This window comes from Equus quagga, chromosome 13 (assembly GCF_021613505.1).
Source record: "Equus quagga isolate Etosha38 chromosome 13, UCLA_HA_Equagga_1.0, whole genome shotgun sequence".
Classification (NCBI taxonomy): Eukaryota; Metazoa; Chordata; class Mammalia; order Perissodactyla; family Equidae; genus Equus; species Equus quagga.
The window spans coordinates 89,245,565-89,271,093 of NC_060279.1; the positions used below are offsets into that span (position 1 = coordinate 89,245,565).

Consider the following 25,529-nt stretch of genomic DNA (forward strand, 5'->3'; position numbering starts at 1 on the left):
CGGCCGACGCGCGCGAAGGATGAGGTGGGGTTGACTCCGGGGCGGGACACACAGTGAGCGGGGCGCTGGGCCCCCGAGCCCTTCACCTCCGCCTCGAAACGCCCCCTCCCACATCCAGGGAGACGGCAGCGCCATCCCTCCAGGTGCTCAGGCCCAAAGCCCTGGAGTTGACCTATGACCTCTGCCTTTCGCTGCCCACGGACAGTCCAGCTCATCAGCAGATTTGTTGAATGACTGTCAGAATGTATCCAGAGTCCCACCACTTCTCACCACCCCCATTGCCATCACCTGGGTGCTGCCACCACCATCTCCCACCTGCATATCACTGACGCCTCCTCAGGCGGCTCCCTGCGACAGCCCTCACCACCAGCACCCCCAGGGTGTTCTGCAGGTCAGCTCACGCCCCTCCTCCGCTCCAAAGCCTCCCTTGGCTCCCACCACACTCAGAATCAGACTCCTCACCGTGGCCCACACAGACCTGCAGGACCTGGCCCTGTCCCCTCTCTGCCCCCGCCTCCTCACTGTGCCAGAGGGTGGCACACTTCTGCCCCAGGGCCTTTGCACTGGCTGTTCCCTCAGCCTGGAATGCCCTTCCCCCAGACACCCACATGGCTCACCGCCACCTCATCAGGGGTTTGCTCAAATACACTCCTCCCCCACCACCCTTTCTCAAATGGCGCCCCCTCCCAGCACCCCCACTCCTTGCTCTCTCCCTTGTCACTTATCGCCTTCTGACACACCCCACAGTTTACTTATCTTCTTGTGAGTTGCCCCCACTGGGACGTCGGCTCCGGGAGACCACGGTGGGTGTCTGCTCACCCTGCTGGGTAAGATGCTCGTGGAAAGTGCTCAATCAGTATTTGTTAAGTGGAGGGACAGACAGAGCCTGGCCTCTTTCCTTCCTCGTTATTGTCGTATAGTAGGGAACGCGTCTGCTCTTTGTCTCTGGTTCCCGGGAGGCAACCAACCGCTAAACCCTTGGAATTTCCGAAAAAGTGATAGCGGTGTCTTGGTTACTCGTGGGGAGCCCCCTGGCCACCCTGAGTTTATGCTGACGAGACTCAGGAAGGGGGCTGGTCAGGCCAGAAGGCCCAACCATGTGATTAGGTTGGGGCTTAGAGGCACAGGGTATCAGCCCAACTTGCCGACCTCTGACCTCCAACCTCCAACCTCTGGGGAAAGAAGAGAGGCGCTGCAGATTGAGTTCTCTCTCAGCCTCCGTCTTCACACGACTTTCTCCTCTTCTCACCGCGTCCCATCTCTTCTCTTTCTTATAAGGACAAGTCATTAGATGTGGGGCCCATTCGGATGACCCAGGATGAGCTTATCTTGAGATGCTTAACTTAATTCTATCTGCAAAGACCGTTTGTCCAAATAAGGTCATATTCATAGGTTCCAGGTGAGGATGTGGACACATCTTTTTGAGCAGCCACCACTCAACCCACTACAGTTCCCTCAAGGCTGTTTCCCACCGCCGGGCCTTTGCATATGCTGTTCCCTCTGCCTAGGATGCTCTCCCACCACCACCTTTCTAGCCTAATCAGATCGTCAGTGTCCTGGAAGACTCAGTGCGATCGCTAATCATCAGGAAATGCAAATCAAAACCACAATGAGGTATCACCTCACGCCTGTTCCGATGGCTGTTACCCAAAAGCCAGAGAGAAGCAGGGAGAAAAGGGAACCCTTCTGCACTGTTGGGGACACCGCCTCAACACAGTTAGCGTAAGAGAAGCCAACCTGGAGAAGCCATATTGGAACCATGAATAACCCTGACTCACCGGCCCCTTGAATCTTTGCTTTCGTTGCCTAGATAAGTAATCGTCCTGCGCCGGGGAATTTGCAGGCTCTGTAGATTTTGCGGCCCCTCCCAGCTGCGGGAAGATGATCGCTTTGTTCTTTCGAGTTCTCCAGGAATGTGATGGCCTCCAGAGAGTCCGCACCGATATCCATGACAGCTGAAAGGTCTGATGTGCAAGTCCCAGGCTGCAACACCAGGGGTCCGGAGTTTCCTACCCCCTCCCTGTAACCCACAGGCCTGTGTAACGGCTTCCAGATTCTGCGCCCCCTGAAGATGGTTCTCTTGGACATCAGTCGGCCGTCTTCCCCTTTGCCAGCAAGTTGTAATAAAAAGTCCTGTCTCTCCTACCTCCTTGCCTCTTGACTACGGGCATGTCTTGTGGCGGGTAGACGACCCCGCTTCAGGCGGTAACATTGGTGGGAATGTAAGTTGGTGCAGCCACTATGAAAAACAGTATGCAGGGGCCGGCCCGGAGGCACAGCTGTTAAGCGCTCACATTCCGCTTCGGTGGCCCAGGGTTTGCCAGTTCGGGTCCCGGGGGTGGACATGGCACCACTTGGCAAACCATGCTGTGGTGGGTGTCCCACGAATAAAGTAGAGGAAGATGGGCACAGACGTTAGCTCAGGGCCAGTCTTCCTCAGCAAAAAAAGGATTGGCAGCAGATGTTGGCTCAGGGCTAATCTTCCTCAAAAAAAAAGAGAAGGAAATCCTGCCATTGGTGACAATGTGGATGGAACTGGAGGACATTGTTACGTTAAATAAGCCAGACAGAGAAAGACAAATACGGTATGATCTCATTTATATGTGGAATCTAGAAAAGCTGAATTCAGCTTCTAAAAAAGCCGGCCCTGTAGCTCAGTGGTTAAGTTCACACACTCCACTTTGTGGCTCAGGCTTTTGCCGGTTCGGATCCTGGGTGCGGACCTACACACTGCTCATCAGGCCATGATGTGGTGGCGTCCCACAGAGAAAGAGAAGGACTTAAGAACTAGGATACACAACTATGTACTGGGGCTTTGGAGAGGAAAAAAAAAGGGGAATATTGGCAACAGATGTTAGCTCAGGGCCAATCCTCCTCACCAGAAAAAAAAAAAAAAGAGCAAGTAATGGCTTAAAAAAGCTGAATTCATAGAACCAGAGACTAGAATGGTGGTTGCCAGGAGCTGGGGATTGGGGGAAATGGGGAGATGTTGGTCAAAAAGTACAAACTTTTAGTTAAAAGACGAATTAGTTCTGAGGCTCTAATGTACAATATGGTGACTATAGTTAACAAAACTAGTCAATACCGGTTTCAAGAATTGTAGACCTGAAAGTCGCTAAGACAATAGATCTCCCGTGTCTACACAACATATATAAAAGGTAACTATGTGGAGTTACGGGGGTGTTGATTAACTTGACCATGGTAATCATTTCCCAATGCACATACATATTAAATCGTCATGTTGCACACCTTGAAAAAATTATGTTGTACAACCAAGATATATACAATTTTTATTGGTCAATCATATCTCAATAAAGTTAGAAAAAAATTCAACGAGACGGCAACTTCCTTGGGGAGATTCCTGCCACCTCTCATCCCCCCCACTCTCAGGCTGGCTAGGGTGCTTTCTCTGGGCCCCCAGGGTGCCCCGAGTTTCCTCTATTATAGTACATGGCACCTTAGGTTACCTCTGTATGTCTTTCAACCAGAGCTGAGACTGCCTCTCCTTTGCTCATAGACCCTCTATGGCTCCCTAGTGCCCTTGGGACAAACTTGCAGCCCTTGCCGACACCTTGATTTTGGACCCACTTTGGACTCCTGACTCCCAGAACTGTAAGGTCACACGTTGTGTTGTTTTATTTAAGCCACTAACTTTGTGATCATTTGTTACAGCAGCAACTGCAAACAAATACCCACCTCGCCCACCAGAATGTCAGCTCCAGGAGGCCAGGAGCTTCTTGTTCACGGCCATCTCCCCAGCGCCTGGAACAGTGCCTTACTCATAGTAGGCGCCCAGTGGATATTGGACCGACTGGATGCTGCTTTGATGAGGAGCTCCTGCCTCCCGGCCAGAGATGACTGGACCAGAAGTGGACACCTGACCTAGGCTGGCCAATCAGACTTCCCCTCCCGGGGATGCAGTGCTGAGCGTCGTCTGTGGTCTGGGACGGGGGCACATGGACCTGCCGAGACGGGCTTGGGCTGGTTAAGGCAACAGATTAACAAGAAGGACCCTGAGGCAGCCCACAGAGTCCAGAGGGAGTTGTCAAACTGCAGGCAGGAACCCGAGCCTTCCAGAGCCTTCCAGAGCCTTCCCACCAACGCTCCCCTCCCTCCGTGTCGCTCCCGTGCAAACGTCCAGGTCCTGGGAGAGGTAAGCTCTGCGTCCAGACTTAGTCAATGCCGACAAGAGGTGGCCCAGGACAAAATCAACCTCTAATTAAGCCAACACTCATTAAGCACGTCCTGTGTACCCGTCACTTAGCCCCATTTTACAGATGAGGAAAGTGAGGCTCAGAGCCGTTAAGCAGCCTCCCTAAAGTCAAGTCTTTCCTAGAAAGATTCAAATGAAGCAGACAGGCAGATACAAGACCCAAAAGATCCCGGGCCCACGAAAAAAGGATCTGCCTACACTCCAGGTTCTCAGGACCCGGGGTGCCCGGATGCATGTCTTGCCCTGTCTTCGGTAAGGTATCTCTGTAGCCTTCCAGAAAATTCTCTTTTATCCTAAGCTAGCATGAGTGAGTTCCTTGCATCGAAAAGAATTCTAAAACAGTGGTATGGTGGAGTGGCTCATTTTGGCTCATGGGAACCGACTGCTAAAAATTCAGCAATCCTGGGGGCCAGCCTGGTGGCATAGCAGTTAAGTTGTGCACTCCACTTCAGTGGCCCAGGGTTGGCGGGTTTGGATCCCGGGTGCAGATACACACACTGCTCATTAACCATGCTGTGGCAGCATCCCATATATAAAGCAGAAGACGACTGGCACAGATGTTAGCTCAGGGCAAATCTTCCTCAGCAAAAAAAAAAAGAAGAAAAAAATTCAGGAATTCTGTCATTTGGTTGTTCAATTATCTGGAGCTTGAAATCTGACGCGGTGGGAGCATTTACACTGCGGAAACTGGCAGAAGTCACTTACCAGGGCTTTTGTTTTATTGCAGAGAGCTACTGAATTTTATTTTAGACCAGCACCCTATGGATTCTGAGGCAATGCAGAAGGAGACAAAGTTAAAGAGCAGGAGCCACCGGATGGAGCAGACCAGAAGAGACGAGAGGCCCCATGGCCTTGGCTGGGGCTTCCAAGGTCCCCTTATCGGTTTCATAAACACTGTGTGGTTCTGGAGCCAGCCCACTGGGCTGCCAAGTCTCAGAACTCAAATGGCCTCAAAGAGACCAGAAGTTGCAGCTTGCTGTCTCCCTCCCCTCAGAAGCCCAGCCGAGGTTGGTCAGGGTGTCTTAGAGAGCATGGGAACCATCATAAGAGGAAAGTTTCAGGCGTCTGGTGACAGTTTGCACCCATCTCTCCTCCGTCCAAGATGCGGTGGCGGTACACAGGCGTCAGTCTCCCATGGGCAGCCACAGGGCCTTGGTCTGTGCTGCCCGCAGCCCCAGCTCCGGACCTGCCCCCTCGGCGTCCTGATCCCAGGCCCGCGGGAGGCCCCTGTTCACCCACACTGGCTTCAGGTTTCCTGCTGAGGCCCACTCCACAAACTGGGAGCCCTGGCGAGGGGAGAGGGGGCATCAGCAATTCCGGCGGCTTGGTTGCTAAGCAGCTGCTGCCTTGGCAACAAGGACTCTTACTGAGGAGGGGCCTCAAGGCTTGACCTAGGCTCTCTGGCTACACTGCTCAGCTCCTAGCAAGAGAAACTTCCAGATGCTGAGGGAAACAGGGCTGACCTTTGTGGCTAGGGAATTTCCTCCCTGTTGACAGCCCACATGCAAAGGAATGGGGCCCGAGGCTCTTGTTAAGGAGGTTTAAGAGGGTGGACTGTGGGCTTCTGACTTTGTCGCTAGGATGCGGTCCTTAGCAAGGGGTTGTCCAATAAGATTAGGTGTTTGGGATGGGCGGGGTCTCAGGCCCCTGTTGCTAAGGAGATCCTTTTCTTTAGCAACCAGGCTCTAACGGGGCAGGACCTCAGAACCTGGTTGCCAAGGAGTTTCTCCCCCTTAGCAACGGGAGTTCAGGTGCCGCCATGTTCCCAAAGATGCTGAGGAGAGGCAAACAAAGCATACCTGGACAGATCCGAAATACCACAGGGCCTGGACGTCCTGGTGCAAGGCCATGCAGCGGGTCAGGTGGTCACGGTCGCCTGTCACCACGTTCACCAGGCCTGCTGGCAACAAGGTGGCCACATCCTAGGGGATCAGAGAGTGGGTCATCCAGGGTGGCAAGGGAAAGAGTGAGAGAGCCCAAGGGCAGGGGAGCAGGGCGAGGTGTGAGCACCTGGGGAGTGGCCATGGGCTCCCGGAAGAAGTGGGGCTGGGGTCCTGGTCCAGAGAGAATGGTCATTGGGTCTACAAGGAGTGAAGGCTTGGATGTTGGGACTGGGGTTCTCCAGGGGGTGGGGGAAGAGCTGAGCTCTGTGAGGGCCTGGGGGCACCTTCCATCAGTCTGCTGCCCTGGGGCTGCTGGGAACCACATTGGACAGGCAGGAAGGCAAGTGACGGTACCTGGCAGACCTCCAAGGCGGGGATGGGACAGGTCCCGCTGGGCACCAAGACCACAGTGTTGCCATGGGCCAGGGCGGGGGCCAGCAGAGACACGAAGGCCAGCAGGGGCCACTCGTCCGGGCACACGATAGCCAGCACACCCAGCGGCTCCCTCAGCCGGAGCACGGGACCTCTCAGCTCTGCTACCTGCAGGGACAGGTAGGAGGTCAAGGGCGGGACAGGGGAGCCTGACTGTCCTCCCAGGGCCTCCTCCATCACCCACCCTTCTCTCCTCTCATCCCCATCTTCGCTTCATAACAATTCCTATAGCAATGTAACAGGTGATGGTTCAGAGCACAGACTCTGGAGCTAGGTGCTGGGTTCAAGTTCCGGCTCTGTCACTCACCAGCTGTGTGACCCTGGGCAAGTTACTTAACCTCTCTGGGCCTTAGTTTCCCATCTTTAAAGTGAGGCTAATCACAGTGCCTACAACAGAGATTTGTTGTTAGGATGAAATGAGTTAATGTGTGTTGAGGGCTCAGAACCTGGCCCATGGGTTTGTTTGTGCGTGTATGTTTTTTGTGAAAGCTGTATTGAATATATTTGACATTCACTGAACTGCACACACGTTAAAGGGTACAATTTGGGGGCCAGCCTGGTGGCGCAGCGGTTAAGTTCACACATTCCGCTTTGCCAGCCCGGAGTTCACCGGTTCGGATCCCGGGTGCAGACATGGCACCGCTTGGCAAGCCATGCTGTGGCAGGCGGCCCACATATAAAGTAGAGGAAGATGGGCCCGGATGTTAGCTCAGGGCTAATCTTCCCCAAAAGAAACTCAAAATAAATAAATAAAGGGTACAATTTGATAGGTTTTGAGAAATGTGAAACCAACCACTACAATCAAGATAATGAACTTCAGGGCTGGCCCTGTGGCCAAGTGGTTAAGTTCGCGTGCTCTGCTTTGGGGGCCCAGGGTTCGTGGGTTCGGATCCTGGGTGTGGACCTACACGCTGCTCATCAAGCCATGCTGTGGCAGCATCCCACATAGAAGAACTAGAAGGACTTGCAACTAGGATACACAACTATGCACTGGGGCCTTGGGGAGGGAAAAAAAAGAGGTCCGAATCAGAATCCCAACGACATTCTGCACAGAAAGAGAACAAAGAATGTTAACATTCATATGGGGTACAGAAGACCCCAAACAGCCAAAGCAATCCTGAGAAATAAGAACAAGGCTGGAGGCATTGCAATCTCTGACTTCAAAATAAATTACGAAGCCACAGTAATCAAAACAGCATGGTACTGGTACAAGAACAGACACACGGATCAATGGATCGGAACTGAAAGCTCAGAAATAAACCCACACGTCTACAGTCAGCTAATCTTCAGCACAGGAACCAAGAAGATACAACAGAAAGAGGAAAGTCTCTTCAATAAATGGTGCTGGGAAAACTGGACAGCCACAGGCAAAAGGATGAAACTTGACCATTATGTTTCTCCATACACAAAAATAAACTCAAAGTGGACCAAAGACTTGAAGGTAAGACTGGAAACCATAAAACTTCTGGAAGAAAATACAGGCAGTACACTCTTTGACACGAGCCTTAAAAGGATCTTGTAAATACCGTGTCTCCTTGGACAAGGAAACAAAAGAAAAAATAAACAAGTGGGACTTCATCAGACTAAAGAGCTTCTGGAAGGAAAAGGAAACCAGAATCAAAATGAAAAAACAACCCCCCAACTGGGAGAAAATATTTGCAAATCATATATCCGATAAGGGGTTAATCTCCATAATATATAAAGAGCTCACACAACCGAACTACAAAAAAAAAAAAAAAACAACCCAATCAAAAAGTGGGCAGAGGACGTGAACACACATTTTTATAAAGAAGATCTACAGATGGCCAATAAGTAGGTGAAAAGATGCTCAACATCACTAATCATCAGGGAAATGCAAATCAAAACTACACTCAGATATCATCTTCTGCCCGTTAGAATGGCTATAATGACCAGGGCAAAAAATAACAAATGTTGCACAGGGTGTGGAGAAAAGGGAACCCTCATCCACTGCTGGTGGGAATGCAAACTGGTGCAGCCACCATGGAAAATAGTACAGAGATTTCTCAAAAAATTAAAAATAGAAATACCATATGACCCAGCCATCCCACTACTGGGTATCTATCCAAAGAACTTGAAGTCAACAATCCAAACAGACTTATGCACCCCTATGTTCACTGCAGCATTATTCACAACAGCCAAGATGTGGAAGCAACCCAAGTGCCCAGCAACGGATGAATGGAAAGAAGATGCGGTATGTATATACAATGGAATACTACTCAGCCATAAAAAAGATGAAATTGTCCCATTTGCATCAACATGGATGGACCCGGAGGGTATGATGTTAAGCAAAATTAGCCAGACAGAGAAAGACAAACACCAGATGATTCCACTCATATGTGGAAGATAAACAAACACATGGACAAAGAGAAAAATTTCGTGGTTATGAGGGGGAAGAGAGAGAGGGAGGGCAAAGGGATGAAGGGGCACATTTACACCGTGTCTGACAAATATTAACGTACAACTGAAATTTCACAACGTTATAAACTATTTAGACCACAATAAAAAAAAAAAAGAGGAAGATTGGCAACAGATGTTAGCTCAGGGCCAACTTTCCAAAAAAAAAAAAAAGAAGAAGAAGAGGACAAAAGACTTAAAAAAAAAAAAAAAAGATAAAGATAATAATGAACTTTACCCCACAAAATTTCCTCGTGCCCCTTTGTAATCCTTCCCTCCTGCCCCTATTTGAACTCTCTCTGTCCTCAGACAACCTCTGATCTGCTTTCTATTAGTTTGTATGTTCTAGAGTTTTCTAGAACTTTCTAGATACGGAATCATACAGTCTTTTATCTGCTTTCTTTCACCAGCTCAGTCATTTTGAGATTCATCCATGCTGTAGCATGGACATTCCTTGACCGCCGAGCAGGATTCCACTGTGTGGATGAACCGCACCTCGTTTCTCCAGTAACCTATCGAGGGACATTTGGATTGCTTCCAGTTTTTGGCTACTCTGAATAATGCTGCTATAAACAACTGTATGTAAGTCTTTCTAGGGAATCTATGCTTTCAGTTCTTTTGGGATAAAACCTACAAATTAAGTCTATTGAAACAAATAACTAGGAATCATGGTGCGTTATATGGTAAGAGTGTACTTCATTTTTTAAGAAACTGACAAACTGTTTTCCAAAGGGGTCGTCCCTCTTACATCCACCTCACAGGGTGCGAGAGTCTCAGTTCCTCCACATTCTCACCAACACTTGCTATGGTCCGTCTTTTGAATGTCGCCACCCTAATGGGTGCATAATGATATCTCGTCGCGGTTTTGAGTTGCATTTCTCCAATGACTAATGAGCTTATTGGCCACCCACAAGCAAACAGTTTGTGAGCCTTTGGCTACGTCTCAGGCCTTAGGTGCTCAACTCATTTAGTCTCCGTCACAACTCCTCATGGTCAATACTGTCGTATAATTGTATGACTGCAATCATTCATGGAGGAGACCCAGGTCCCATGACTTGCTATCTTTCTGTTATCTCCATCCCTGAGTACTCCTATGCCATCGCCCGAGTCGCTCAATCCTCCTGCCTTCTTCACTGGACCCGCCATATGGGTCACACCAACCCAGTATCCATACGCAGTTGCATATTATGTACATAAATGAAACAAAAGTCACACCAAGAATACTCTGTGCAATGTACTCTCTATTTTCTATCCTATTCTCTTTTTCTAAAAAAAAAAAAAAAGCCATGGGGCCTGGCACAGTGGTTAAGTTCACATGCTCCCCTGGGGCAGCCCAGGGTTTGCAGGTTTGGATCCCGGGTGTGGACCTACACACTGCTCGTCAAGCCATGCTGTGGCAGGCGTCCCACATATAAAATAGAGGAAGATGGGCACAGATGTTAGCTCAGGGCCAGTCTTCCTCAGCAAAAAGAGGAGGATTGGTGGCGGATATTAGCTCAGGCCTAATCTTCCTCACCAAAAAAAAAAAAAGAAAAGAAAAGAGAAAAAATTCACGGTTCCAACTCACTAAATTGATTTTACAGCCCAGTAATGGGTCACTTAAAACCATCTGAAACGCTCCTCTATAAGGTGAGCCATATGCCCATTACACAGATGAGAATATCAAGGTGCAGAAAGGTGAGGCCACTTGCCGATGACCATGCAGCTGGAAGCCAGTGGGGCTGCGCCTGGACCCCACATCTGGCTTGCTCATTCCAGAGCCTCCGCTCTGACCCCACTGCAGACCGCCCACCTGGCTGCCCACACACGGACCCCTCTCACCTGCAGGGTGTGGCCCTGGGCCTGGGCCCGGGCCCCCCAAGCCCGAAGCCGCCTCACACTCAGCTCCACCTCGGCCTTGGCGACCTTGAGCTCCACTCCGTGCCTCTCCAGCCTCGTGGCCAGTGCGGACTCCCTGCGCTCCAGCGCAGCCGCCAGGGCCCCCAGCAGGGCTGCCCGAGCCCCTGGCGACTGGCCCACCCAGCTGCGGGCGGACAGTGCACATCGGGGTCGGCATCCTGGTCCCGGCTCTTCCCAGGTGCCCCACCTCTGTCCGCAGCCCCTACCCCGGGGGTCCAGGCCCCACAGCCCATCCTTCTGGGGAGGGGAGTGAGGGGCCAGACCCACATCCCATCAGCCCTTGGGGGTCCCAGACTGCCCCCTCTGATGCCCCACGACCCCTGGGCTCTCCCGTGTGACCCGCTTACCCAGGGGCAGCCTGGTGGGCAGCCTCCACAGCACCGCGGATGTCCTTGGCTCCGCCCTCAGCCACGTAGCCATGGAGATTGCCGTGGGAATCCTGGATGGGCCTGGAGCTCCGGGCCCCAGGAGCCTGGAAACGGCCCCCCACGAAAAGCCCATAGGGGGGTGCTGGGCTGGAGCAAAGTGACGCGTGAGGCTGGGTCCTGGGGCCAGGGCTGCTCAGAGCCCATGGCCTCCCATTGGATGAACCACCCCAGCTCCCACGAGCCTCTGGGGGACCCCGAATCCCTGGCCCCAGGAGTCTCTGGGAGAGCAGACTTTCACTTAACAGAATTAAGACTCTCATCAGGGGTCGGGGTGAAGGCATCAGACCCCGAATGCAATCCTCAGCAAGCCCCTCGATGGCTCTAACAAATTGCCCTCCAGGCCAGTTGGCCACAACCTCCCCTCGCCCCGTCCACACCCTCACGGATTCTGGGCGTTGCAGCCCCTGGAACAGCTCACCTGGGCCCTGTTTCAGGCCCAGCTGGAAGGGTGGAGGGGACAGCAAGGCCAAAGGTGTCATAGTTCAGATTCTCGGAAAGGGAGGGCTGCCGGGCAGGAGTCCCTGAGGGCTGCAGATACTCATAGAGACCCTATGAGAGGGACAGTGTCAAGAGGATGCAAGGTGGCCACAGGGTGGACGGAAGGGTGGGATGGGTGTGGAGGGGGCACTCACATCTGGGCCCCCGTGCCAGGAAGACCCACTCTCCTTGCAGCCACCTGTGGGCACGGCAGGGTCTCTGAGGCCGTGGGCATTGATCCACACTATTCCCATCCGGAGCCTGTGGGGACAGAGGGGGACATCAGAGAGAAGAAGAGAAAGCTGAGGGAGGCAGTGAATCAGAGAGAGTGTGGGGAGAGGGACCAGACAGAGAGGCGGGGACACCAAGACTGAAGCTGGGCCATCCCAACAGGCCGCTTCTTGGGCCCCTGCAGGTGCCAACTGACCCGTAGCCCAGCTCTAGGGCCTGCCCCAGCCTCTCGCTCCACACACTGGCACTGCCTCCTCGGGGCGTCCCGTTGGCCACTGCCAGGGCCTCCTTGGCTGTGCGGAATGGGGAGGCCACCACCAGAGGCCATGGCACCTGGAAGGGGTGACGAGGGAGTTCAGGCGGCCTGGCCAGCCCCTCCCTCTGACACCCCACCCACTGCGGGACCAGCCGAGAGTAGTCAGCAGCCCCCAGACCCAGGCCAAATGGCCAGCCCAGGAGCCTCCGCAGCTGGAGTGCTGCTGCCCATATCAGGCTGAGGACATGGGGATGGAACAGGATCTCTGGGGTCCTACGGGGCTCACCTCAGTCTGGGCACATGGGGAGGCTGGGGGCAGGTCAGAGATCAAGGTTGGTGGATAGAATGGGCTGTCTGAGGGCACATCGTCAGCCTGGAATACCTGGGGAGAAAGAGACATAGACCGAGAAGTCCACCCCCAGCCCCTCCTCCCTCAGACCCGGGAGCCCATCCCCCAGCCCCTCCTCCCTCAGACCGGGGAGCCCAGCCCCAACCCCTCCTCCCTCAGACCCGGGCGTCCAGGCCCCCAGCCCCTCCTCCCTCAGACCCAGGAGTCCAGGCCCCCAGCCCCTCCTCCCTCAGACCCAGGAGTCCAGCCCCCAGCCCCTCCTCCCTCAGACCCAGGAGTCCAGGCCCCCAGCCCCTCCTCCCTCAGACCCAGGGGTCCAGGCCCCAGCCCCTCCTCCCTCAGACCCGGGAGTCCAGGCCCCAGCCCCTCCTCCCTCAGACCCGGGAGTCCAGCACCCCGGCCCCCCTCCCTCAGACCTGGGAGTCGGGCCTCCAGGTCCCTCCTCGCCGGCACCCCGGAGTCTCTGCTCCCAGCTCACCTGTGCGCCCTGGCTCTGGGCCTCACGCACATAGCGCTGGGCCAAGTCACGTGCGGCAGCCCCTCGGGCCCCCATGTCCACAGCCCCGTCCAGCCCTCGGCCAACCCGAAGCCGCCCCATCCGCGCCTGGAGCCGTGTCATCGTCTCATCCCACACAGACTCCTGTATGAGAAGCCTGAGGCCGCCCTGATAGGAAAAGGGGTGTCAGGGCAGGTGAACTCAGGGCCCATGTGGTGGGGACAGGTCCCCACAGAGGGCCGAGACTCAGGGACACACATGAACACATTAAAGGGGGATCAGGGAAAAGTGGCCGAGGACCCTGGAGACTCTGAGGCCCCGAAGCCCAGGTACGAGATGGAGTTACAGAAAGTTGGTGATTCAGAGTGAAGAGAAAGGTTGGAAAATGAGAGACATGGATACTCCGAAAAATGAAGAGAGTCCTAACGAATAAGAGATACAGAGCCTCTGACTCTGTAAGACCATGAGAGCCAGGATGTGGGGATTCAGAAACTCGGGGTGATGAGGAGCCCCACATAAGCGACGGTGTAAAGATAGAGCTTTGGGATGCAAAGAACTGAAAATGAACATGAACAGAGACGCAGGGCCCCAAGGTCTGGACAGAATGCACAGCCCTGAGGACACGAGGGGACATGAGTGCACGGGTCTTACCTGGCTGCGGTCGGACCAGGTTGCATCCACAACACCCTCCACAGCCGAGTCCACATCAGCTGCCTCCGTCAGCAGCAGCAGCGACTCGGCCCCCAGGGCCAGGCTCAGCTCGAGACCCTGGCCCGCCAGGGTCCGCCGAAGGGCACGTCCTTCCTGTGGGACCCCCGCAGGGTTCAGCCCGGGGAAGAGCCTTCCAGCCCCAGAGCCGTGTCTCATCCCCCTCCCAGACCTGAAAATACCTCGACGGCTCCACAGAAGGCCACCTTCTGGACTCCAGGCTGGGAGGCCAGGACTGGCCCCAGGGAGGTAGGGCCACTGATCACGTTGAGGATTCCTGGGAATGAGCCCAGTTCTCCTGCCAGCTGGGCCAGGAGGAGGGGCGCCGGGGAGGCTGGGGGCACGAGGACCACCACAGTGCAGCCTGGGGAAGGTAGGCAGCTCAAGGATCCTGGAGTCCCAGCCCCCAGCCCTTCCTCCCTCAGACCCAGGGATCCAGGCCCCCAGCCCCTCCTCTGTCAGACCCAGGGGTCCAGCACCCAGCCCCTCCTCCCTCAGACCCAGGGGTCCAGCCCCAGCCCCTCCTCCCTCAGACCCAGGAGTCCAGGCCCCAGCCCCTCCTCCATCAGACCAGGAGTCCAGCCCCCAGCCCCTCCTCCTTCAGACCCAGGAGTCCAGCCCCAGCCCCCTCCTCCCTCAGACCCAGGAGTCCAGCCCCAGCCCCTCCTCCTTCAGATCCAGCAGTCCAGACCCCAGACCCTCCTCCCTCAGACCCAGGAGTCAGGCCCCCAGCCCCTCCTCCCTCAGACCAGGAGTCCAGCTCCCAGCCCCTCCTCCTTCAGACCCAGAAGTCCAGGCCCCAGCCCATCAATTACCCACAGCCAGGGCAGGGCAAATCCTCCACATCATCTCAAGGAAGGAGAATGTGGGTGGCACAATGAGACCAATTACTCCTGCAAGAACAAATGAGGGGACTGGGGCAGGCACCGATGGGTCATAAGGGAGGCGGGGGCTGGGGGCCAGGACTCCTGCTTCTCACCCATGGGCTCCCAGCCTGCCAGCGCCTCCTCCTGGGTGTGTGCCTGGACTGCATGGTACTGGAGCAGCTGCTGGGCCAGCGGGACATCCCTGTCTCGAACCTCTCGAACGGCCCGTCCAGTAACCAGGGACTCCAGGGTCCACAGCAGGCGCTGGTGCTTCTGGATCATCTTGGCCAGCCTGTGGAGAAAACAAGTGGGAAAGTCATTTCCCACTATCCCTCAGCCTGGCGGAGGCCTGGAACATGCCCCATATACCTGGACTACAATTCCCATGAAACCCTGGGGGCATCCCCACCATTTACTAGGGGTGGAAGGCACCAAAGATTCATGGGAAATGTAGTCTGGGAACACTCCACACTTGAGAGTGCAAAGATGTTGGCCACTTGTAACCCCCAAAGGTGCTGGGAAATTGAGGCTTAGGCTATAATATCAATTGCACTCTGGGAAATGGAATCTTTGTCTCCAGCTGCCCCAAGAATGTGCTGGAAAATGGCTCCACCAGTCCCGGTGAGCTGCAGAGAAATGGAGCTCGGATGAGCCCCAAGGATATTCTGAGAAATAGAGGCTTTGTCATTACTGTCCCAGTGGATAGTGGGAAACAGATGTTTTAGTTGCTAAAGGCTCAAAGGCATGCTGGGAATACGAGCCTTAGCTGCCATGAATTCAATGGGATATTGGGAAATAAAGTTTTGTTCCCAAGTCCTTCCCCACCTCCTGGGGTCCAGATCTCAACTACATTACCTGGTCAGGTGCTGGGCCCGACGGGCTCCGGGGAGCGTGCTCCAGTTCTCCAACGCGGTCCTGGCTGCCTCCACGGCTGCCGCCACATCCTCCGCCTGGGCCTGGAGGCAACTGGCCAAGTTCTCTCCTGGGAAGATGAATGGGAGGGAAGGGAGCCCATGTCAGAACTGGAGGGGGCTGAGATTTCTGGAGCCCAGTAGCATCCCAAGGCAGTAAAGTTTGTCTCCAGCCTACTCTGGGTCTCAGTTTTGTCCTCTGACAAATGGGGATAAATCTATCGGTCATTGCTCTGGCTGGGTCCCACAGACAAGAAAGGGATTTTAGTAGACAGTGACTTCAAAAAGTATCCACAGGGAATTGGGACCATAATTAGGATGCTGATTATCAGAAAGAGCTGGAAATCTCAGCCTCCTCCTCTCACCAGTTGCTCCCTGCCCTCAGGGCCCTGAGCAAAGAGAACGGGGTGTTGTTGGTGGGTACGGCTGGGGGTCTAGACACCTCTCCCTCCCAGAATGACTGGGGACACCTCATACCTGTGATGGGATCCTGGCAAGGCACTGAATTCCTATGTTCCGGCTTTAACCACTTTCCATTTACATAGTGACCCAAGTGCCGGTCCTGGGTGTCCAGCCAGGCCTGGGGGAGAGGAGGACAGTTTGGAAAGGGGTCTAGGAGGCAGCTGGGAGAGCTCAGTCCCCATGCAGAGTCTGGGTCAAATGGCAGCCCCAGGGGTAACATTGATGAACCGCCAAACTGTTTTCCACAGCAGCTGCACTGTTTCACATTGCCACCAGCAACATATGAGGGGTATCCTATTGGCTTTTAAACATAAACGTGAATGTAAGATGAATGAAACTGTTAGTGCCACCTAAATAGCTTAAGATAAATACAGCCGATGGTTAGCATAAGGGAAGCCATCTTATAGAGGGAAACTACGTTGGGACTCTAACAAGACCCCCCTTTTCCTCATTAGCAATGCTCCAGTTCGCACATAGCTTAGAAAAGTACACATCTGCTTCTCTATTTTTGAAGGCTTGGCTTATACACAGACCTCCTTATTCTGATAAGACGATAACTTTGTTTTTTCAGCTTTTCCAGGGATGTGACGACCTTCGGGAAAAAACCTCTGCTGATATCCGTCGTGGGTGAAGAGAGAAAGGAATGTTCTGTAGTCTCAAGGACGACAGCTCCAGATGGTCAACATCCCAAGACCCCCCCTTTGTAGCCCATTTGTCCACAAAACTGCTTCAAAATTTTGTAGCTTTAAGATGGTTCTTTAGGACACGAGTCCACCATCTTCCCCCTTGCTGGCAAGCTGGAATAAAAGACCCTTTCTCTCCTACCATCTTGCCTCCCGACTGTTGGCTTGTCTTGTGGCGGATAGAAGATCCCCTTTGGCAGTTACAAAGCCTTTTCTCCTCCACGGAGAAATGACCTTAGGTTAACTTGCTATTTTCCTGGAAACCTGATACGATTCAGCTGCATTCTGAGGCAACATCGACCCCTGACAGGTCCACTGTCCCTGGCCTGGGGAAACTGGGAAGACGCCGTAAATATCCAGTAGGAAGCCAGATCACTGGGGTTTCTGGAGTGCTGTGCATTCTTGGGACGGGGCACGCCCCTTGCCAGGACCCTGGAAGCAATGCCCGGGAGGCTGGATCAAGCGGTAGTAGGCTCTCTTCGGGATGTATGCCTTCTATGCCAGGTGGCTTCCAGGCCTACCTGTGTGATGGCGTTCCCTCCCACCTCAGCTGTCAGCTGTCATCACGTGCGGGAGCAACGTGGACCCTCACTGAAGACACAGGGCTGATGCTACCCTGCCACGTGTAACTTATTTGGCTGTGAGGCATCTAACTGAGGCCAAGACAGCACACGGGCGTTGCAGGAGGGGCAGCCTAGCATCGAGTTCCTGGAGTTAGGGGCCACACAGCCCAGGTTTGAATGTGGCCCCAGTGCTTACTTGCTGTGCAACCTTAGCCAGGGCCTTCGAACACCCTGGCCTTGGCTGAGCCAGCTGGGAGCTGACTGGCAGATGAGGATAATCATAGTCCCTCCCTACTCCACAGGGCCATGGTGAGGATCAAATAGACCAATACACGTCACAGGCTCAGAGCAGCACGACTTAAGACTTTCTTTTTTTTTTTGAGGAAGACTGGCCCTGAGCTAACATCCATGCCCATCTTCCTCTATTTTATACGTGGGACGCCTGCCACAGCATGGCTTTTGCCAAGCGGTGCCATGTCCGCACCCGGGATGCGAACCAGCGAACCTGGGGCCCCGGAAGTGGAATGTGCGCACTTAACCACTGTGCCACCGGGCGGGCCCCGAGACTTTCCATTAATTTTATTGCATTTCGCCTCCACGTCTGCTAAATGTTTCTCTCTCTCTCTGGTCCTGTCTTCCCTAAATCCTTGCTAAATCCAAGACACGCCTCCCACTTTTTCCTTCTACAAACTCTGTTTTCTCTTACCTTCCCCGATGCCACATTCTTCCGATTTTTCTCTAACCCTGCTTACTTTAAAATGAAATTGTCAGGGGCCGGCCCCATGGCCAAGTGGTTAAGTTCTCGCGCTCTGCTTCGGCGGCCCAGGGTTTCATCAGTTCAAATCCTGGGCGCAGATATGGCACCACTCATCAGGCCACGCTGAGGCAGTGTCCCACATGCCACAACTAGAAGGACCCACAACTAAAAACACACAACTATGTACTGGGGGATTTTGGAGAAAAAGGAAAAATAAAATCTTTAAAATGAAATGGTCAGCCAGAAGTCTCAAATTCAAACATACCTCCCCCCTGGCCCGCCGCCCCTGCCACCCAGGGAGAGACATTTTTGAAATAGTTGGGGATATATGAACATGAGCTGGGCATTAGATGATATTGAAGAAGGACTGTTAATGTTGCCAAGTGTGAAAATGGCACGGTGGTTACATTACAAAATGAGCCCTTATCTCGTAGAAATGAGGATTACAATATTTATGGGAAAATAACATGACAACTGGGATTAAAATCACTCCAGAAAAAAGGGAGAAAACAAAGAGATACAACATTAGACCAAATGTTGATAATTGTTGAAGTTGAGCGATGGGTAAACGGGAGTTCAGAATAATCAGTATTCTGCGGAAGTTTGCAAAACTTTCCCCAAAGAAAAACAAACCTCTAAAAGAATGTCCGCAGGGTGCTGCCAGGCCATATTAGTGCGAGAAGGGGGCCTGCTGGAGACTGGGAATTCAGGACTTGTCTAAAAACAGTCGCTACTGGATCCAGATGATTTTTGTCAGGAAATGTGAGCCAAAGCTTGCCAACTCTGAGGATTGGATTTTCAAGAGGAGCTGGAATCCCGGATGTTTACACGGAATTAGTTGTTGGCTAATTCACATTTTCAAACATAAAGGTCAGGCCAAAGAAAATGTTTGTGGGTTGAGTCTGGCCCACAGACTGTAAGGCTGAGACCCTGGCACCTTGGCTTGGGATGGTGGTGGGGGCATGGCCTCTGAATACGGGGGCTCAGCTTCACCTCCAAGTGTGGGAATTCTCTGTACTTTATCCCAGATCCTCTTATCTGAGTCTACACTCTATTTCTAGATAATTTGGTCACTCCCATGGTTCTTTCTACATGGGTGACTCCCAGGTCCGTTTCCAGATCTGAGGTTCAGGCCCAAGTAGCATTTGATTCCTGCCACAGCCCAAGGCTATCCCCAGGTCCTTTACACTCATTATGTGATAACCAAGCTCAGCCTCTGTCCCCCCTGAGTCTGGCTCTTCCTAGGTTCACCATGGGGTGGGGGCAGAAAAGCCACGCAGTCACATGACCAGACCCCAGTTCTTGCCCTCTCAATCCCCTATACCCTGTTTCTCCTGGATCTCTGCCTCATCCCCTCCTCTCCATCTCCACAGCCCGCGCAGGCTCTGGCCTCATCTTCTTCCACTTGGACCACAGTTCCAGCCTCCTTTTCTCTCCATTAAGAGAAGCCCAAGCTTCCCACGCCCGGGTGCTAGAGGCCCCTGTGGGATGACGAGAGCCCCACGGCGGGATTTTGAGGGGTCTAGATAACTACAGAATATTCAAGGCACCCTATTTATGCACCAAGGAACCCCAAGGTGGTTCTGGGAGACGCTGAGGGGTCATGTGAGTCTTAGGGAAGTTCTGAAGAACCACGAGGGATCACGGGATCCTCATGAGGATCTTAAGAGGCCCTGAAGAATCACGGGAGCCCCAAGGGACATTCTGAGAGGCCGTGAGGGGTCAGGGGAGCCCCACGGGGGTCTTCGGAGGGGCAGCAGGTAATTACAGTAAGGTCTGATGTATTCTGGGGTTGAGAGTTCCCGAGATCACAGGAGCCCCGCAAGGATCGAGGGGGCCCTGAGAAATCACGAGGGCTCTACGGGGGTTTCGAAGGTCTCCGAGTGATAAAGGGAGCCCCCCAGGAATGCGGGGGGTCCTGGAGGACCATGAGAGCCACAGAATGTTCTGGGGGAAACGCGGGAGGTCTGAGGGGGTTCTGAGTGTCCTTGAAAGATCACGGAGCCCCAGAGGAATTCGGAGTCCCGGGGGATCACGGGAGATCCTGAGGGGGCCCTGAGGAATCCCAGGAGCCTCTCGGGGGGGTTCTGAGGAATCGGGGAAACACCTCCGTGAGCTCTGCAGCGCGGAGCACAGCAGCTCCTAAGAATCAACGCAAGAGACTAAAAGGCTGAGACGGCCACCGCAAGGGCTCCTGGGAACATGCTCCAGGGCTGGGTCTAAGGCGGGGCGGGAATCAAGGGACGGAAAGGGGCGGGGCTGCTGAACAGCCGCGGAGGATCACGGGAGTCCGCGCACAAAACAGGGCCTGGAGGGCGGGGGAAGGTGAGGGGGGACGTGTAGGCAGTGTGGCCAGGCAGGGCCTCACCAGTGCGCATGCGTGGCTCTCCGGCGCGGGTCCGTACTCCAGCGTGGTGAAGATTTCTCGGGCGCGGGGCGCTGTGCGCGTCGCCGCAGCCATCACCCGGCCTGAGCCGCTTTCCACGAAGGACTGCGGGGCTCTCTGCCAAAGGGGAACCTTGGGGTCCGAAGTCGGCACCACCCACTCCAGCCCCAGGGGCGGGGCTACGGAGATAGAGCGTAACCCCGCCTTAGGAGCCGGTGACCCCGCCTACAGGCCCGCCTGGGGGAATATAGTTTGGAGCATGCGCGGTCCTCAAAGCGGCGGGGGAAGGGGGAACGAAAATGTGGGCGCCTCGCAAATAGTTAGGAGGGCTCCAGACCGTACTGGTGTGTCTTCTCGCCCCCCTGTTCATATATGGGAGACAGGAAGTGCCGCTTTTAGTCCAAATTACGTTTACTAGAGAATCGACTCTAGCTCTGGGACGAAGTGATAGTTCAGAGATCAGAAGGGGGTCTTTTAGGATGGACATTGAAATTAAAGTTTTGAAAGTGTGCCAGCCTTGATTGCCCCGTTAGTTGGACAGACGTGTTTGTCGGGAGAAGTGTGGCTTTAAGCGACACAGGAAGTGTGGCACTTAGTGCGCAGTCTCAGGATTTAGTTTTGGTTGGTTGAGGTGAGAGGCGGGGCTTCAGATTTAGGCCATGATTGGTCAGTAGCGCGCATGCGGTTGCGGGATTGACGAATGAACGTCCGGGTAGTCGGAAGTGTGGCTTGCGCAGAGGCCGGAAGAGTGGCTGTCATTTACACATGGGGCGGGTAGGACCTAGAGAGCATCTAGAGATATTGGCTCCCAACGGATTTGACGACGGTATCTGGTCTGAGTGGAATTGTAGTCTCAGGCCAGATTCTTAGATTTTCGTACAGAATAGTGGCTGTCGGGAGTCGGTTGAGGGCCCGGCCGCAGGCCCCAGAGTTCGGATCCCGGCGAAGGTTCCCCACGTCGGGGTTGCTGAGGACGCCTAGGTCTCTTCCCCAGGGCCATGGCGGACTCGAGGCTGCTGGTGCCGGAGCTAAGCGAGGCAGAGACAATGGGCGCTGAGACGGCGCGTTTCGAGGAGCTGCTGCTGCAGGTGCGCCCTGACCAGCTCCTGGGTCCCTGGGTATTCGGGGGGTGTTTTTCCCTTAGTGCTCAGAGATGGGACTACAGTTCCCAGAATGCAGTAGGGCGGCAACTGGGCCTTACATGGAATTGTAGTTGCTGAACTCCCAGTTTGCTAGGTTCTGGAAGAAACGAAAGTGGGGTTGGGGTTGTTCTTTGGGATCCTCAAAGGAGGAAAAGGACATAGTATGTCTTATTCCCTGCACAGCTCTAATACATAAAAATCGCTCGATAAACGTTTGAAGAACAAAGGAGGGGTCTGATAACTCAGACGCCACATCTAGAGGTTGTTTTCCTTCACACAGGCCTCCAAGGAGCTCCAGCAAGCCCAGACAAGCAGACCAGAGTCAACACAGATCCAACCTCAGCCTGGTGAGGAAGGCAGAAACCCAAAGAGGGAGGGACAGAGTCCCAGAGAGAGGTGGACAGAGACTGGGGGCTGGGGACACAGAGAGGAGAGAGGAAAGAGACAGTAATAGAGCACAGAGGCCTGGTGGGGGGTGGGGGGTGGGGTGGAGTGAAGAGACCCAGAGAGAGCAGGGAAGGGGCCAAGATCCAAAGAGAGGAGGGGGAGGACAGGAGTGACTGGGGGACAGCGGCTCAAAGATAGAAAGAGAATCAGAGATCCTAGGGGCAGGGAGGGGAACGGACCAGAACATGGAGGACCGAGACCCAAAAAGGAGGACAGATCAAAAGGCGGACGGAGATCGAGGAGTGCGTGGACAGAAACTGAGCCCCATGCAGAGACAGATGGTCAGGACAAACCCATTCCCACCAGGTTTCTGCGTAAAGACCAACTCATCGGAAGGGAAGGTTTTCATCAACATCTGCCACTCGCCCTCCATCCCTCCTCCCGCTGACGTGACCGAGGATGAGCTGCTTCAGATGCTGGAGGAGGACCAAGCCGGGTTTCGCATCCCTATGAGTCTGGGAGAGCCTCACGCCGAACTGGATGCAAGTCAGTGCCCTCAGAGGACCCAGGAATCCAGCCCCCTGGGTCCTCTCTTCCCTAGGATCCAAAAATCCAGGGCCCAGGATCCTCCTCCCTCAGGACCCAGAAATGGGGCCCCTCTGATTTGATCCTTTCTCCCGTGGTGAATCCCTAGCCTCCTGGGCATCCAGCACCTGCCGCATAGGGCAGTCCTGCTTCTGCCCACCTAGCCAGGCTGGCACTTCTCCCTGCCCCACCCTGGGGCGAGGGACGGCTGGGCAGTGTACTCATTAGTGGATCTCCTGGCTGTAGTCCCGGGCCAGCTCTCGCTCTCATCCCTGTTTTCTTCTCCTCCCTTCTTTCCTGTCTCTCTGTCTCCGCCTTGTCGACCTCTGTCTCTGTTGCATTTCTGTGTCTATATCGTTGTTTTTTCAAATCACATATGTCCCCTGAAGTCTCCTGCGACCAAGCTTTGGGCAGTGCCCTGGGGAGTAGGGACTTCTCAAGCCCGGAACTTGCCGGTGAGAAACTCCCAGTCTTGGGCAAGGGCGAAGGAGACAGATGGGACTTCAATGTGGTGTGATTGGTGCTGCGCTGCAGAGAGCTCTAAACCCCACCGAGGGATCAGGGAAGGCTTCCTGGAGGAGGCAATTCCAGATATAAGATTTGAAAGAACCAGAGGTGTTCTTCAGGCCAAGGCAGAGAAGAGAGTTCTAGGCAGAGGGGACAGAGGGATCCAGACAGAATGACTGAGTTGGACTGGTCAGTAATCAAGAGTGTTTGGAAGAAATTTAAAGGGACGAGGTGCTAGAGAAGTGAGCTTCTTTCCAGGTAGGAGGGGTAGACCACACAGGGCCTGCAGCCTAGGCTGAAGGACTCAGACCTTAGCCTGGGGGCACCGGGGAGCCATTGGGGGGGCAGGGTCAGCTCTGGGACACGGTGGGGAAGGACCAGAGGGGAAGAGGCTGGAGCTGGAGAGGAGACTGGTTATGAGAGTCCAGACTGGCAAATGCGTGTTTTGAGTCCTCATTTCCTGATCGCCTCCGAATCTCTCTGGCTCTTGTGGCTGCTGTCCTTTATTGTTTCTTCCTCGTGTCTGTGTCTGGGCGGTGGCGTTCCCATGGAGGCCTGGGGGTCTCACCCCCTTTCTCTCCCCGCAGAAGGCCAGGGTTGTACCGCCTACGACGTAGCTGTCAACAGCGACTTCTACCGGAGGATGCAGGTTGGGGGCGGGGCTGCGGGTGAGGCCTGGGCTGGGGCGTCTTCCTCCACCTCCAGCCCTCCCGCATCTCTTCTGTGCTTCTCATTCCTAGAACAGCGATTTCTTGCGAGAGCTCGTGGTCACCATCGCCAGGGAGGGCCTTGAGGACAAATACAGCCTGCAGCTGAATCCAGGTGGGGGGCAGGGCCTGGGCCACCTGGCAGGGGAGAGGGAGAAGAGAGAGAAGAGGTCTCCCACTTTGGGAGAGGTGGGGCTGGTGCAGGCAAGGATTTTCTTAGCCCCTAGGCTGCGGATTCAGGGGAGAGGGCGAGGCTTCCCTAGGTGAACTCGGGGGCTGGGCCCGGCCCGGGATTCCTGGGAAGGGGCGGGGTCTGGAGAGCCTGTGAAGGACGGAGCCAGCGGTATCTCCAGGGGGCAGATTTTATTGGCTAATACCCCTGGAAGGGCGGGGCCAAGGTGGGCGGGGCTCCTAAAGCCAATCTTGAGGGTGTGGTCAGGTCCCTGGCATCCTCGGAGGGTCAGAGTCTCTCCCAGGAGGCTCTTCCAGTGTAGAACCTCCTAAGGGAGCCATGGGAACCCTGACCCATGGGATCTTTGACCCTGCGCACCTTCCCCGCAGAGTGGCGCATGTTGAAGAACCGGGCTTTCCTGGGCTCCATCTCCCAGCAGAATATCCGGTCCCGGCAGCGTCCTCGGATCCAGGAGCTGGAGAACCTGTACACTCCCGACTCCCTCCGACCTGAGGAAAGGTGGGTCTTCGATGGGTTCCCTCTCTCCTGTTTCCCCAACGCTCTTTGCAGTCCCTCCCTCCCCATAGCCGGGCTGTGTCCTGGAGCTTTGGGAACCCAGAGAGGGGAGGAGCAGAACTCCCACTGAGAAGGCATCCTGAGGCAGCAGGGCTGGTGAGAGGGAGAAGAGGAGGGAACAGCATGCAGGCAGAAGGAACAGCCTCAGCAAAGACCTGGCAGATCTTTGTGATTCTGAGTCTTGTTCCTCCCAAGCCCTGAAAAGCCTCACTTGAACCTTTGGCTGGAAGCCCCTGATCTCCTCTTGGCTGAAATTGACCTCCCCAAACTGGTGAGTGCACGCTGGAGTAGAGTGGGAGAATGAGGTCTGCAAGGGCTGGGTTCTCCGAGAAGGAGTGATCTGGGCTTGTTTCGGGACCTGTGTGAGCCTGGCTACTGCTGCCCTCTGAGCGTGGGGCCTCCTTGTCCCATGGGGCCCTCAGGCTCACTTCCGGTGTCCCGAGGATGCCCAGAGCATTGTAAGCGCTCACTCTGGGAGACCTGTAATTACTGTCTCTCATCTCTCCCCTGGGAGATGAGACCCTTTAAATATGGTATCCCGACATGCGAGGCTTCTCTCCCGGGTTCATGTTATTATCACCCTGTTGCTGGGAAGGGAAGGGTGGGCTGATTCCACCACATCCCCAGGATGGAGCTCTGGGGCTGTCGCTGGAGATTGGGGAGAACCGCCTGGTGGTGGGGGGCCCCCAGCAGCTGTACCATCTGGATGCCTACATCCCCCTGCGGATCAACTCTGACGAGAGCAAGGCGGCCTTCCATCGGAAGAGAAGGGTACCTAGGGTGATGGGGGGAAGAGGGGGAGGTGCAGGGAAGTGGGGACACTGGGGGACCTGCACTCCTGGGTCTGAGGGAGGAGGGGGCTGGGGGCTGGACTCCTGGGTCCTGAATCCTCCTCCCCTTTCCTCTCTCTCCTCAGCAATTGATGGTGGCAATGCCCCTTCTGTCGGTGCCTTCTTGACCGGCTGTCTGCCCATCTTTCCGAGTGGGGAGAAGAGGCTGGTAGCTTCTTTAAAATTGAAATAAAAGATGTTTCCATTG

At 54.6% G+C, this 25,529-nt stretch overlaps 2 protein-coding genes across 8 annotated transcripts; one reads left to right on the forward strand and one right to left on the reverse strand.

Annotated features, from left to right (window-relative positions):
• Positions 1-2,425: 2,425 nt before the first annotated feature.
• ALDH16A1 (aldehyde dehydrogenase 16 family member A1) lies at positions 2,426-20,578 on the reverse strand. 6 transcript variants are annotated; one of them, XR_006891630.1, is made up of 18 exons: positions 20,398-20,578; positions 16,042-16,144; positions 15,509-15,635; positions 14,767-14,945; positions 14,603-14,680; positions 13,970-14,151; positions 13,731-13,883; positions 13,062-13,247; positions 12,521-12,616; positions 12,175-12,311; positions 11,903-12,008; positions 11,689-11,819; positions 11,190-11,357; positions 10,765-10,966; positions 6,451-6,636; positions 6,013-6,135; positions 3,697-5,499; positions 2,426-2,480 (listed from the first exon to the last, which is right to left on the reverse strand). XR_006891630.1 is itself a non-coding variant. In XM_046683046.1 (18 exons), exons 2-18 carry the CDS (start codon positions 18,696-18,698, stop codon positions 5,338-5,340), a joined length of 2,355 nt encoding a protein of 784 aa, XP_046539002.1. In that variant the 5' UTR covers positions 18,699-18,812; positions 20,398-20,520; the 3' UTR covers positions 3,697-5,337. The 6 variants fall into 6 exon arrangements, 3 of the variants coding, with proteins under 3 accessions (XP_046539001.1, XP_046539002.1, XP_046539003.1); XR_006891632.1 differs by having other exon boundaries at positions 2,448-2,475; XR_006891631.1 differs by having other exon boundaries at positions 2,457-2,484.
• PIH1D1 (PIH1 domain containing 1) lies at positions 19,771-25,529 on the forward strand. Of its 2 annotated transcripts, none has more exons than XM_046683049.1 (10): positions 19,771-19,789; positions 21,410-21,503; positions 21,838-21,904; positions 22,311-22,490; positions 23,624-23,685; positions 23,777-23,858; positions 24,305-24,434; positions 24,687-24,762; positions 25,119-25,262; positions 25,408-25,529. In XM_046683049.1, exons 2-10 carry the CDS (start codon positions 21,414-21,416, stop codon positions 25,447-25,449), a joined length of 873 nt encoding a protein of 290 aa, XP_046539005.1. In that variant the 5' UTR covers positions 19,771-19,789; positions 21,410-21,413; the 3' UTR covers positions 25,450-25,529. The 2 variants fall into 2 exon arrangements, with proteins under 2 accessions (XP_046539005.1, XP_046539004.1); XM_046683048.1 differs by lacking the exon at positions 19,771-19,789 and adding an exon at positions 20,701-20,759.